The following is a 14756-nucleotide window of genomic DNA, read 5'->3' on the forward strand; positions in this document are numbered from 1 at the left end:
GGTGGCATCTCACAAACTGCTTCCAGTTGGACAATACAGATCAAAGTAAAGGGACCATCGTGTTTTAAGCAGAGGGCTACTTTTTACTTAGAGAAACAGCAAGGAATTTATACTTTTCAGAAATACGTAAGACAAAAGCACTAGCCCAAATGCTGACCTGTACCAGACCATCTCCCTCATCCCAAATCTCAGGATTTGTTTTCATTTAGACTCTGCCCACAATTCAGTTGGAAGGAAAGGGGACAGAGAGTGATGTGCAACTATGAATTCACAACGAAAATAAGTGACATTTTGTCAAACTGGGGACCTTTTAAAAATCCCTGCAATACATAGTGACTCACTAGCTAGTGACTCTCAATGCAGTATGCAGTGATCAAAGAACCATATTGCCAAAACAGAAAAGTTATCAAATTAGATTAGCTGCAACTACAACTGCTTTGCAACACCTCACAAAAGATTTTGGTATTTTCCCTGAATAGTCTCATCCTGGTCAAGCTTCATTCAAAGAGGCAAGATTTAATTTATCCAGAATACTGTGAAAAATCACAACATACTCAAACATGTCAGCTTGCCAGGATTACCATCTTAATGTCTTACTCTTAATTGCCAGGCAATTCTTGACTCCATTGATAGCACTTTAGTACACATTCTCCTTTGGTCTCTCTCAGTGTTTCTCGAAGCTATCTTGAAGTCACAAGACCCTCTGGTTTTGGCCAGATGCAGCTGTTTGGTTTTCCCTCCTCCCCCCTATCAGCAGATTATATAACCACAGCCTATATGACTGATTTGCATTGTGTCCCTGTGTGTCAATCTTTTACATGCAGATACCAGCATCCACCAGCTTGTCGAATAAAATGAGAGTAGCTCAATTTCCTGCAAGTGGTGGTTTATCACTATATATTTAATACTCAGTTATCAAATAAATATTTCTGTTAGAAAGTGCCATTTATATCTAAGAGAGAAAAAATAAATGTATTCAAGTAACTTATCCATTCATTCCTTTGTTGGAATAGCACCAGCTGATCCTATTCTTAACCACACGAGCACTCTTTTGTATAGCAAATGTTAACAGAGCAGCACAGACAGCTGTATTTAGATGGATGGCCCCAATTATATATATTAACCACAGTTACCATCTTGTGCAAAGACTTTCCCTCCTACCTACTTATATAGGCATCCAAATCTAAATAGTATCAAAGTAATTTAAAAAATAATAAAACTTCAAGTGAAACACACAGGTGTGCAAGGTAGCCTGATAAACAGACTTCAAAAGATGTCTCACAAGCTCCTCTTAACTCAGCCAGGGAAAGCAAACTTTGCAACAGTTCTGGACCAGCTCTTTTGAGCACAAAATCAAATTTCACCAAGAGTAATCCTCAGTCAACTCACACCGTAGGTTCACAGCTACTGCCAGCACCCAGCCCTTCATTTCCCACTCAATCTAATTATAAGACTACTCTCTCTTTTCTACCACAATTTGATTTTATTAAGATTATTTACCTTAATCACAACCTCAGGGAAAAGAACAAAAAGTTCAACCATGCAAACTCCCGTCAACAGCTTTGACAGTTTTCTACTCTCTACCAACAATCCCTGACAGCAATACCAGTCATGAATGCACATTTAGGAAGGGGAAAAGGATACTTCACATATTAATGATGAAGTCAAAGCTATAAAGACTTGTATTGTGGTGGTGTTTCAGTATAAATCAATGGTTTTAAGACTTCCATGGCACACATAAGTGAAATAACACATACAGAGTGCCAGTTTTCACTACAAGAGAACTCTGCCTAGCTGAGGGAAAACCCAGCACCCATCATCACTTCAGAGCACTTGGTATGTGGGCAGGAGACAACTGCAGAGCAGCCCAAGCAGCTCATGGATGCTCACAGAGAAAGGTCTGACACCAAAACCTTCAGAAAAAATCAGGCATTACTCTGACAGTCACTATAGCAAAATGTGCATTTCAGTCGTGTTATCCAGTAACAAACCAATAACCCACCAGCTCTAAGAGAAAGGAAAAAGATCTCAGAGGAGAACAGGAGTACAAGTTTGTAAATCAATGAAAGGGACAAATCCAAGCACAGCATTCATATGCAGAATGAGGCTGCAGCTCACAAAGATGTTTTGAACAGTCGCTAAATTCATCACAGAACTGGGATGGTTTTATACTCTTCAGAAGAAAAGTTAGAGATATCATAAGATTCATTTGTAACAAGGTTACCAAACAGTATTACCTAACCAAATGTTAAGTCACAGGAAATACAAAGAACCCGTTTTCAGCTTGTTTCATGGTTTCCAATAAAATAAAATAAATACTATGAACCTGAAGTCCAAGAAGGGTAGTTTGATCAGTTCTTTTAAAGCCCTCATATTGTGGGAAAGCAAATAAACAAAATCAACCAGTGAAGATTATTTACATGGAAATATTAACTTCTCCTTCTCTACTTCATAATCCAAGAACAAAAGGTAGAAATTAAGGTGAAACTCATATCATGTTTCACGGGGTAACAAAGCATTAGCCCCTCTTTAGCTCTTAGAATACTTAATCAGAAATAACAGGAACATTTTAGGCAGGAGGCTGAACAGCAGCATCAATAACTCATCTGTAACTCTTCATCTTCTGCATACTGAACAGCTTGCAGCCTCTAATTTAAAGTTAGTTCTGATTTCATATACCAGGAAGAAATAGTTTTGCATGACACAGAACCCTGTAAGATCCCAGATTCTCAGCTTAGTAGTATATACTCCAAATACAGCTTTTACCTTGTAGAAACTCATTCTTTTAAAGAAAAGATGAGCCCCTAAAATAAAACTTCAGAAAATATTACAGCAACTCATATTCACTTTCATTTTGATAAGTTTGGCATTTAAAAAGTATAATGTGTTCTCAGCAGTGTGAAAAACTCAATGCAGTTCAATTGCCTAATAAATTCTAGACAAATTCCCCAAAATTACACGGAATAGAATTGCAAAACTGGTGGTGAAGGGAATCGGGGCACCATTACAAAAGCATTCCAGCTAATTCAGTTACTCCAGTGTCACCCATTACATCCCAAAGGATCCCAAAGGTCCCTTCACCAAAAAGCCCAAACCAGGGGGCACATCAAACACTGGCACTGACAGTGACATCTCTTAGCAGACTGTGGAGCACCTGAACGTTCTGTGATGCACGGGCTGACTGAGACATTCCAAATGCAGCTGATACAAGGTGGCACAATGCAATCAGATGCTACTGCAGCTACCCAAACTTTTGCAACAAAGAGCAAAGCAAAGCAATTTGGTTTACTTCAGAGTGATCTATAGCATTAAATTTGGGCACTGGAGACTTGAATTTCTTGGTCATAAAAAGATGAAGCTCATCAGTACCTAGAACTGTACCAAACGCTCTTAGTGCTCAACACTACGAACCCAAGTGACAATTTCTCTGTTCTTCGGGATAAGAACACGGAACAAACAGAGAAACAGAAAGCAAGTTTGCAGCAACTCTTGCTCAGTACCTAACATCCACTCAAAGGCAGCTGAAGAGCTTTTGAGAATCTTTAATTTAGCAATTACCTGAGCAAATTTTTACCTCCACTCAAAACCTACTGGAAATGGGCTACCCCTTTTAATTTCAATCCAAGTATTCTGCAAAGATTGCAGTATTACACTAGGGATTGCAAGCATGTTCACACATCTTTCATGCATTCTCCTCTGCAGCAGGAGCTACAACTTTCAGATCAAGCAAAGAAGCACTAATGCAGAACAGAGGTCTCAAGTCCTGCCACTTAGCACAAAACTACAAATGTCAGTCCTGATATCCTGAAACCCACTGAAATTGTTCTGTGGATAACTAAAGATCCCAGCTGATTTAATTTCTCTTACTGTTCTTTTAATATCATAAAAGGGATATTCTACTGCCTGGCACTAGCACTTCCTTAGTAGTACAGATATCTAAAGTATTTCAAGGAAATGAAAGAATAGCTCACTTTGCCTGGCTTTTGATTACAAATACAGTTAAATATAAATATGAAACTGTATATACTTGTGTACATATATAAAAGAATAAAATCCTCACAACACTGGAGTAGTCTCAGTATAAAAGACACCATTAACATAGATTTCCATGTTATTTGCACAAGAACTTAGTACCAGACATTTCCTTCATCAGAATGTTAGTCTCAAACTTCTAGAGACAAAGCACAAAGGATCAGAATGTGTTTTCAGGTGTTCTCCATGATCATGGAAAACTGAGTAATTTTAGTATTATTTTTTTCAAACTAAGCAACTTTCCCTGTGACCTACATGTTTTATTATTAGCATACACCCTTCGCTTACTTTGCAGCACAATAGACACCACCACTGAAGGAAGTGATATGGGATTATGAAATAGATGCTTTAGGGAGCTCTAAGAACTTTTTGTTTTGTTCATCTAATGTATTTGGAAGAGGGGTAAGGGAAAAAATAGATTTCCAATATGGGACCTCTCATATGAATTCTAGTTCTTCATGTGTAAAATACAAGGGCAGAATGAACAGATGAGCTCTGGCAATTCTTTTAACAGAGGACATGAAGGCAGAGTTCTACTTTAACCCTTTCCCCCGAAGGCCACATCTGTGCACAGCAGGCAAGATCATCTCCAGAATTCTACAAAACAGTAAAATTACTTGAGCTTCACATGCAGAATTTCTTACTGAGAGCTACAGCAAACAAACTAGTTCATGGTCCAAATATCACATTTTTAAATTTGACATAAGAACAGTTCTGACTTTTTAAGCATTCTCTGTATTCAGAGTAACATCAGAACAGCTTATTAAGGACTGCTACCCAAATACAAATAGAACAGTGAGTTGATCCCACACTAGTATTTCCAGCTTTCTGAGAAACTACTTCTCTCATTCTCATCTGTCATCAACAAAGGAACATAGTTTAGACAACCAGTTTTATGTCAAAATAATAGAAATGAGGGTGTCAAAATTATTTTTGTTGTCATTTGTTCACATGTTTTCCATTGTTTTCATACGGTACTGTAATACACTTATCTATGCAGAATTCAGGCCCCCTTCACAACACACACCATCTGCTATTGTACTGAGATGGAAAATAGACAAAGCCTTCCCTGATCTGAATGAATTTGCAAATCAAATCTGAGCATCAAGAAAGTTAGGGATTTTCTAAGGAGTTAATCCTGAATGCTTTCACACAGACTGTATCAAACAAATTTTTTTCTAATTAACTTAGGCAGACAACCGAGCCAAACAACATGGCTGCATCATTTAGCCTGGATACAGCCGTGTTTCAAGCTATCTTATCATCTAACACTTAGACATAAGACAGCCCATTACCAATCAAAACTTATTTCAAGTATGTTAGAAAATAAAGCACGCAGCCATCAAACTCTGGTACAGCTAAACAAGGCACAGTTGGTCCTTATTGATTCTTCACGCCACAATTCACAGGGAATACTTTGTTTTCTGCAGTTTCAAGAAATACGAGCATTTTAAAACGGGATTTTCAGGCTCCAGTACTACAAAACAAAGTAAAATGGAAGCACTCTGAGATGTATGCGTGCATCTGTACACAGGGACCCAAAAAAACCATCACATCTCGACACGCGGTGCTCGCCCGTGCACACGTACACAAAGTCTGCAGAACACACTGGGATGTTCTATATACGGGGAACACTTCAGCTGAAACTTTTCACGGCAAGTGCCCGAGCACTGCCCTGCTGCGGCCCCGTTAACACCTCGCTGCTCCCGGCCCGGTCCCTCCCCGGGCTCGGGGGGCGTGGGGCCACCACATCCAACCCGGGGCCTTTTCCCCGCCGGCGCCACCGCGCCCGGGGCGGCTCCTCCCGCACGATGCGAGCGCTTGGGTTTCTTTTCGCAAAGAAAGTTCTTACGGCGGGGAGAGGCCCGGCCGATCGCTGCTGAGCCCCCGCGTCCCGCGGGAGGAACGGGAGCGGCGCCGGGAAGCGGCCGCGGCCTGAGGCACGGACGGACGGAGCCGCTCCCCCCGGGCTGCCGCCTCCCGCAGCGGCGGGGCCGGCGCAGTCCCCGCTGCCCTCCCCGCCTCGTTCGGAGGAAAACAGGAACCCGACCGACCCCCCCGGCCCCGGGGCGCACCTGCGGGCCCCAGCGGCGGCCCGGGGCCGGGCTGCCCGTCCTCGCCGAAGATCAGCCTGAAGTCGAACTCGTCGGTGGCGCCGCAGTTTGCCGTAGTCATGGGTTTGGCCGGCGAGGCGCAGCGAGACCCCGTCGCCCCTCAGGGCCGCGCCGGGTCCTGCCGGGCTGCGCTCGCCCCTCAGGAGCGCCGCATAACACCGGGCGGCGGAGGGGCCGGAGGCGGGGCGGCGGCGCGAGCGGCGGCTGCGGCCCCAGCGCGAGCTCCGGTGCCCGGGCGCTTCTGTCACTCGGGGGGGGCGGGCGCCTACTCCGAGCTGCGGCTGGACCCGCCCCCGCGCCGCGCCCCGGGCAGCGCCCCCCGCCCCGGCCCGCCCCGCCGGGCCCTCCCCCTTCTGTCCGTGCGTCCTCCGGCCGTCCCTCCCGCGGTGACGTCACGGCACCGACAGCGCCCCGTGACCAGCGCCCGTGCCACCGAGGGACGGAGAGAGAGGGAGAGAGACCGCCCGCTCTCCGGGCGCCGCGGGGCCTGCCGGGAGTTGTAGGCGGCGCTCGGCGCCCAATCGAGCGCGGCCAGCGGCGCGCGGGGGGCGGGGCCGTGCGCGGGGCGCGGTGCCACGTGTCGGTCCCGCCGCCGCCGGCAGCGCCCGCCCCGCTCCGAGCCCGCTCCCGGTCTGGACCCGCGCCCTGACCCCTCCTGCACAGCGCAGACGGCCCCACGTCCGAGCGAAGGAGCAGAATTCCCTTGCGGCGTGCGGAGCGTTACGTTCTAAAACACCGCATGTGAATAGGTGGTGCTCTTGGCTCCAGCTAATGACTGGAATAATTAGGTGGGATGGCGTAAGCTGAGGAATGTCGCTTGGGTAACAAATGCTGGCTCCGGGACTCAAAGCTGTTAGCTGCTTGCCTTCCGGCTCAGTGGGAACAGCGGCAGTCAGGCAAACACAGAACCACAGAATACTGAGCCGGGAGGGAGCCACAAGGATCCCGCAGCTCCTGGGCCTGCACAGGACACCCCAAGAACCCCAACCGTGTGTCTGAGCACCCTGTCCGAACACCCCCTGAACTCCGGCAGGTCTGGGGCTGTGAGCGCTTCCTTCGGGAGCCCCTTCAGTGCCCAGCCCGTTCCAGTGCCCAGCCCGTCCAGTGCCCAGCCCATTCCAGTGCCCAGCCCGTTCAGTGCCCGGCCCGTTCCCGTGCCCAGCCACCCTGGCTTGCACTGTGGCACTTCTCGTGCCCTTAACTTTCTGGTCACCACAGCTGCTGCAGCAAGGCTGTAGAACTGTGGGGAATTCTCCTCCAAAAGCAATTCCAAAAAGAATTTAAAAGTATGGAATAGTGTCTTCTCAGTCTTGCATTTTGCGAGATCTGCATCTAAAAGTTTTACACTATAAGGAAAATAATTAAAATATTCCTCAGCAATGTATGTCATCAATGAAGGGAGCCCAGCAGTCAGCAGAGAGATCACAGAAGCTTCAGGATGCTCTGCCTGCACGATAACATACCAGAATCTATAGTTTAGCCTCGCACTAAGATGAAAAGTCAAAAATAAGGGCAAAATAAACCAGAATTTGTTCTTGCAGCATGAGCATCTGTTCCCTGCAGGAGATGGCAGTACAGAAACTCTGACTGTCCTGATGTGTCTGGAATTTGCACTCTAAGAAATCAGTACAACTTGAGGGAGCTTAATGCTTGAGTCCTGTGTCCAGTTCTGGGCCCCTCACTTCAAGAAAGACATTGAGGTGCTGGAGCATGTCCAGAGAACGGCAGGGAATTGGTGAAGGGTCTGGAGCACAGGTCCTGTGAGGAGAGGTTGGGGAAGCTGGGGTTTTGCCTGGAGAGGGGGAGGCTCAGGGGTGACTTTATCCCTTTTCTATAACTCCCAGGTGGGGGTCGGCCTCTTCCCGCAGGCAATCAGCAACAGGATGACAGGACATGGTCTTCAGCTATGCCAGGAGAGGTTCAGGTTGGACATCAGGAAGAATTTCTCCATGGAAAAGGTTGTCAGGCATGGGAAGGGGCTGCCCAGAAGACAGTGGAATAACCAATCCTGGAGTGTCCAAGGAATGACTGGACTTAAGGAAATAGTCACTGTGTGCTGCGGAATAAGTAAAATATTAATCCTTAATATATATGACCTAGGAAGATTTTAGGTTTGAGCTGAAACTTTGGCATTGATGGGATTTAAACTACTACTCACAGATAGTCAAGTTTGCTTGCAGTCAGTTATGTAATATTCACAGTTTAATTTGAAACTCATGTTAACCAGAAATATCATCACTATCTCTAAGGCTTCATTACTCAGTTGAAAAATCATCTGAACTAGTTAGTGTGTTGTGACTCTATGGCCATCTCCAGGTTAATATTGTTTGATTCTAAAATAATTCCAATTGTTTCTATGCACAGGGTCTTTCCATATTTGTTGCTGTTTAGGCAGATCCCAACAGGTGTGTCATAATCCCTGGCATGCATTTGTACCTGGATGTTCTCATCAGAGCCTGTGAATGAAAGTGAGACAAGAAGGCTCACGTGAAGAGGAATGAGCCACAGTGAATAATCCTCAGTCCAGAGGCTCTTAACAGAGTGCAGTGAATTCTCTGTGAATTCTCTCTCTCTGCACTTCTGAGGAAGGTCAGTAATCTGTGCTGAAGAGAGCAAGCCTAAATGAAAAGCTACTTTGTGACATTGCAATTCTAGAGGAAACAGAACACATAATATTAAAAAATACTTTGCAGAACTTGAGACAGCAGGAGTTTGCCCAAGTTTGCCCAAAATGGGAAGTTGCTTCTAGTGCAAAAGCAGCCATATGTTTTTTACTTATCTTGTAAAGCACTGTCCTTGCCATTATCACTTCCCACACACCACCAGCTACTTCTTTACTGAAAATACATGAGCAGCTACAGCTACTGTTCTTACAACACTTAAACCAAAGATTCATGCTCGCTTAAGGTATACAATTCCCTTTTCTGAAGGAAGCCTGAACCTTTATAAGGAGCTCACAGCCAGTTGGCCTGTAGCCTCTTTTTATCTCTAAATCCAAGGTCACGTAGCAAGACAAGCTGGAAAAGTATGTGTAATTGGATTAACTGAGGTTAAGAAAAACCTTCATACATTCTTGAATGAAAACAGATATACGATGAACCAGTCAGTAAAATACACTATACATAAAATTACTTTTAACAGCTAATTTTTGTCTAAAAACTTTGGAGTAATCTTTTGCTTTTCAAAGCAGCTGAATTAGACTTTGTCTTATTGTTAAATAATTGTTGTGTCAGATTACAGCAAACGGAGCAACCACAGCAGTTTCCTGTTCTGTTATACCAGTAGATTGTTCATTATGCACGTCCCCGGTGAAAAATACAATCAAACTTGCTCTCTTCATAAGGGTGGATTTGAACACAAGTATTTCATCCATATTCTTTGATAAGATGCTCAGACTATATTTCTAATGAATATGCTAAATTAAAGATTTTAATATTAATGACTTGTTAATTTCCCTTGACTGTGAAGTAAATCTTGACTCCTCTTTTTCTTGTCTCCACTATGCATTCAGAAAGCTATAATATAAGCAGGATATTAAGTATTGCTTTTAGTCTTACCGACTGCTGTCAATTGAAAAAGAAAATGGACTATATGTCCTAAAATAAACAGAGCAATTGGTTATGACATGACCACCTAGCTAACAAGGTAAGAATTTAGAGAACATGTAAGAGGTAAAGTGGTAAGTTATTTACAGTAAGCTTTATAAAGCTTTTTACTTCAAAAGCAGATGTATGTCTTTGAGTTCTGTTCTTCCATTGCCAACATCATCCTTTCTTTTTATCTTGCCTTCACCATAGCTTTCATTTTGCTAACTCTGTTGTACTGCACCAGAAAGCACATCCTTTCTGCATATGAAACTAAAGAGAAATACACCTTCAAACCTCTTCTACACAGCTAAAGAGCAATTGAGGTGTGGCTGGGAGGGAGTTGGTAAAACAACTGACGTGAGTGAGCTCACATCAATTTCCAGAGAATTATGTCAACCTCTGTGCTTGAGATCCAGGGCATGGATGGCTGATTTGGCTTTTGCTGGCTACTGAGAAATGAAACGGTGGCAGTAACAAGGGCAACTTTATTTCACTTGTGGTTTTGTGAGGAGAAGTTTCCTTTATTTATTTAATATGCATAGGTGGTTTCTGTCCTTGTTGCTTCTAGGCTGTGTTATTGCATCCAGATGGGGATACACCTTGATCTGGTCAGGAGCTGGAGTTATTGCATGTGACTGGAGAAGGAAGGAACGTGCTTCCTGTGGTATTTGAATCCTTTCCAGACTGTGGCTATTTTTTAGGCGTGTTGTGACTTTCGGCTCCAAAAACCTGAGGGCTACATTGTGCTGTGTTTTATTTTCCACACATCATCCGATGCTGGATAGCTAGGAATTCTGGATCTGCAGCCACATCCCAGATCTGTATTTGTGTTGGAGTAATAGGGATTCCTCCCCCCTTCCTATGGGCAGCAAATCAAAGCCAGCTGTGCAATTGTAGCCAGAATAGGCTTTGCAAGACGCATGGTCAGGCATTCGTTCTGCATGATTCAACCAACCAAACAGCCTCGAATTAGGAATATAACACAGAAGGTTGCATTTCTTGTGCTTGATCTCATTCCCATTTGTGGTTGAATCTGGACCTGTTTAAAAGCCCCACACAGCAGCGTGGCATAGGAAGGGCAGATGAGAAAGCACAGAGAGAGACTCCTGGATTGAGCAGATAGTGTTCCTTGGCTGCAGCTATGGTTATGCCTTTTACAACAGCTATTGAAGAAAGCATGAGTACAACAAGGGACATTTTTTGCTCAATGTGTACACTTACTACCCTTAAATTCATTTGCAAATGGCATACAAACAAAATTATCATAGCCTTCGTGTCTCTTCCAGCTAACAAGGCACTTCCATTGTTTAAGCAAGCAGAATGGTGTTCTGCAGGAGGAAGATAGTATTTCAGTACAGAGCCTATGCTGAAGAAGATTAAATTCAGCAGTCATATAGGAAAGAGGCTTGCATTCTGCACACAAGGTCATAGGTTATTTATATTTAATATGTGACATCTGGCATTTAAAATAATTTCCTTGGCTAATTACCAGTGCCTGGGTGAAATATGAAACTTCTGCCGTTGGGGAATTAAAAGCAAAACAAAAACAAAAGTAGATTGCAGAGCATTGGAAAGTTTTCTAGCAAAATTAGGAGTTGTGCTAATTCAGGCATTAGAATACACAGTAGCAAAAAACAGAGTACAAGACAGTAATTTGACTGAACTTTGATAGATTTTCAATGAAAATCTGCACTCATCCTTTTAAGTTTTCCTATGTCAAGACTTGGCTACAACACTTCTATCTAGATCTTGAGCTTGCTGTTTGATCAATGGGGCATTTGTAATAGCAAGATTACAAAGTTAAAAAAAAAGATTGCCGACAAGGTGTGTGTTGACAAAAACATACCCACATAAAAACTTAATGAGTTCACAGTCTCATTTAACCATTTTACAGTTTTCCCCAAGAAATTTCATCGCTCTCCTAAACCTACTGCAGTCATATTAAATACACTTTAATATATTTCTCCTCAATATACTTTTACATTAAACAATCATTGCTTTGCTTTATTGTTTGTTTAACATGCCATGTAAAGCAGACATTACTTCATAAAGTTTGCTGCTGTTTTATATTTCTAGAGTTTTACAGAGCAGGTTGCAAGCCTCCCATTTGGAGGTCAGCATCACACATGTTGAAAAGACTAAGAGGGTCCAGAAATCTGGCACTGAACTGCATGGCTCTCCTCACAGACTTTAAATTCATAGTACTTTGCTCTCAGATGATAGAGTGAAAGCAAAGTAAAATTACCAGCTGCATTATTACTGATACCAGTATATAAGGACACTCCAGGCACAAGTACTTGCTTCTGAAATGATTGCTTTTACAGATACCTTAGAGTCTTATTACAAAGTCTAAAGTGGTTTGTGAGTGAAATCAGATGACAACCGAGATTGCTACCAGAACAAGAACAAACTCCTTTAATGCACAGTGATGTTTGCATAAGATAAATATTTGTGGAAACTCAGATGAGGTTTCTTAAAAGCTCTTAGGCTTGAAAAAAAAGACTAAGATGGCATTTTACTTACTTTTCCATATTTTAACTTTCATTTTTGAATGTTCACTAGCCAGCAGACAGTCCTCTTGTACATTACTGGGATATAGACAATACGGGCTCTGTTCCAAGCTTCCCTTTTTGTGCAGTCTAATTTTCAGACTTCAGAAGGGCACAAGTAACTTGCTATTTACATAGACAAAAAACATTGTCTTTGTTTCTCTCTAAGGTGAGGGTAATACAACTCCTGTTCCTCTTTTTACTTAGATTGCAAATGCATCTCAGTAAGGACTCACAAGTCTGGAATACTTGTTACACATTCCATTTGAACATTTAAGCAGCCTGGCCAGATGATTTTGGCTGGTATTTCTCTTTGTACTGGACAAGGAGAAGCATCACCCAACTGTTGTAGCAAAATGGAACCTGAGTCCCAGACCCTTTAGCTATTTTGTCCTAGGATCTATAAATACTATCCTTCTGTGGAATGGTTCTGTTTTGTTCAAGTGTAATGCACACACAGTTGAAGGTGCAATGGTTTTTCTGTATTTCATATATACATTTGATATCCTTTGATTAGCTTAGGTATAACCACAATCTTATATGCTTAAGTCATCCCTGCTTATATACTGTAATTTCATAAATGATACATAGACTTTGGTTATCCATAAATCAATGTTTCTTCATCAGTATTTTAATTATCTTCAGGAGCAGAAAAACAGTATTTTCCCTCATTACAGCTTTTCACCATAATTCAGAATAAGCAACTAGAATGAATGTATTACTAAATTTTTCTTGATGTGCCTGTTCCCAGGTTTCCATAGGAAGCCTAATGGGCTCAGGACTGTCAGCCTTGTGCAAACCTCTCTTGTGTCCTTGACTCGATCAGCCTAAGCCAACATGAAACAATAGGTTCCAGTGGGGCGGAAAACTTGCAAGGCTCCCTGGCAGGTTGAATCTCAGACTTCCACCTTTCCTCTGTGGATCCATTGTGCAGCCCTTAGAGCCCATCTGCTCACCCCTTGCTCAGTCTGTACCTAATGAGCTTTCTGACTCAACATCCTAATTTGGGCACAACAGGTTTCAGCTGAGAGGCAACGTGGAACACGGCTGCCGTCCCCCAGCTGTTGCAGGTGCTTGTGTGTCTTTTTTGCTGTAATCCATCCCAGTCTAAAGTCAAACAGGCCAGCCAGGTGGTTTACCTTTATTTTTGCCTTTGCATTGGAGTAGAGGTGGGGGTTTTCATTAGCTGCCCTTGCCTCTCCATTTTTTAGTTGATTGAGTTTCCGCCTGGCTGGATGTCCAGATTGCAGCGTGTAAGAGGGTTGGTTCTTCTTTGACAGAGCAAGGGCTGCGAGCTTTAACTATTTGATTTGGTCAAAGAATCAATCCTCATTACAGCCAGTCATCTCATATGCTGCTGGTCCTGATCCTTATCTTTCTACCCTAACCCCTTCCCAAGAATAGACTTAGCTGCAACCTCTAGCTCCTTATATATTGAGTGGATTGGGATAAAGGTACTGCTGTATATTAAACATTTATGGAAAGTAGAAAAGACAAAACACAGAAAGGAATAACTGATTAAATACTATCTCAGTATTTTTCCTAGCTGGAGAATGAGCTATTCCATTAATAAAGTGATCCAAATCAGCTCTGGAAGAATATTACTCAGTAAGGTTCACCCATTATAATTAATTTAGTTTTGCTGTATTTGCAGATACTATATATGTATTCATCAGATATGTATACAAAGAATGGTTTGGCTGGTCATTTATATTGAACAAAACAACAGAGTTTAAATGAATGCTCACATAAAATGGATTTTTAACATGTATTCAAACTAGAAATCTTATTGAAAGGGTTCAGGTCACTTAATCATCGAGCAAAACCAAATCATATGATCAGTCCTTTTGCTTTCATTATCAAAAAGGCCACAGATGCCTGTGAATATGCACAAATCATCTGTCTACAAGTACAAAATAAAATGTTTGACCTACTGCTACTCCTTTGGAGACCAGGGTCTGGTGTTCCTATACATTAAGAAAAAATAACACCAATAAGCTACAAACATTTTCCCATTGAGAAAACCAGTAAGAGGAAAGGCTAAACATGTTAAATTAAACATTATAATATTATTTGATTGGTAAATAATTCTCTGAGGTCTGTATCAAACTTAAATTAAAAAATGAAATTTGTCTAAAACAATTCTATAATCCATGACATTAATAGTTATTAATGTTAAAATACAAAATATATCCATTCTAAAATGATACATACTTTAGAGTGCTCAAAAATCTTTTTTCTCGTGTGTTTCATTGCATAATGGTTTTTTGAGCATTATAATTGCTTGATTTTGACAGACTGAAAATATGATTGTTACGAAATGTCATGTGCCTTTATCACTTACAATGTTGGCTAGTTAACATTTAAAGCATTCAAGGTTGCACTGGCTCCTGCGAAAAACAATTAACTATTCTGTTTTATTTTTATTCAGTCTGACTTTTCTTATAAAGCATTTTTTGACACCAAGGTTCACA

At 42.4% G+C, this 14756-nt stretch overlaps 1 protein-coding gene across 2 annotated transcripts in view; it reads right to left on the minus strand.

Annotated features, from left to right (window-relative positions):
- NFATC3 (nuclear factor of activated T cells 3) overlaps nt 1–6547 on the minus strand; it is a 65462-nt gene extending 58915 nt beyond the window's left edge. Inside the window, exon 1 of one of the 2 annotated variants that reach the window (XM_074551016.1) lies at nt 6108–6547. In XM_074551016.1, coding sequence (XP_074407117.1) covers nt 6108–6207 — 100 coding nt within the window. In that variant the 5' untranslated portion in view covers nt 6208–6547. The remainder of the gene's footprint in view (nt 1–6107) is intronic. The other variant, XM_074551015.1, reaches the window with a different exon arrangement.
- Between the last annotated feature and the right edge of the window lie 8209 nt (nt 6548–14756).

This window comes from Zonotrichia albicollis, chromosome 13, assembly GCF_047830755.1.
Source record: "Zonotrichia albicollis isolate bZonAlb1 chromosome 13, bZonAlb1.hap1, whole genome shotgun sequence".
Classification (NCBI taxonomy): domain Eukaryota; kingdom Metazoa; phylum Chordata; class Aves; order Passeriformes; family Passerellidae; genus Zonotrichia; species Zonotrichia albicollis.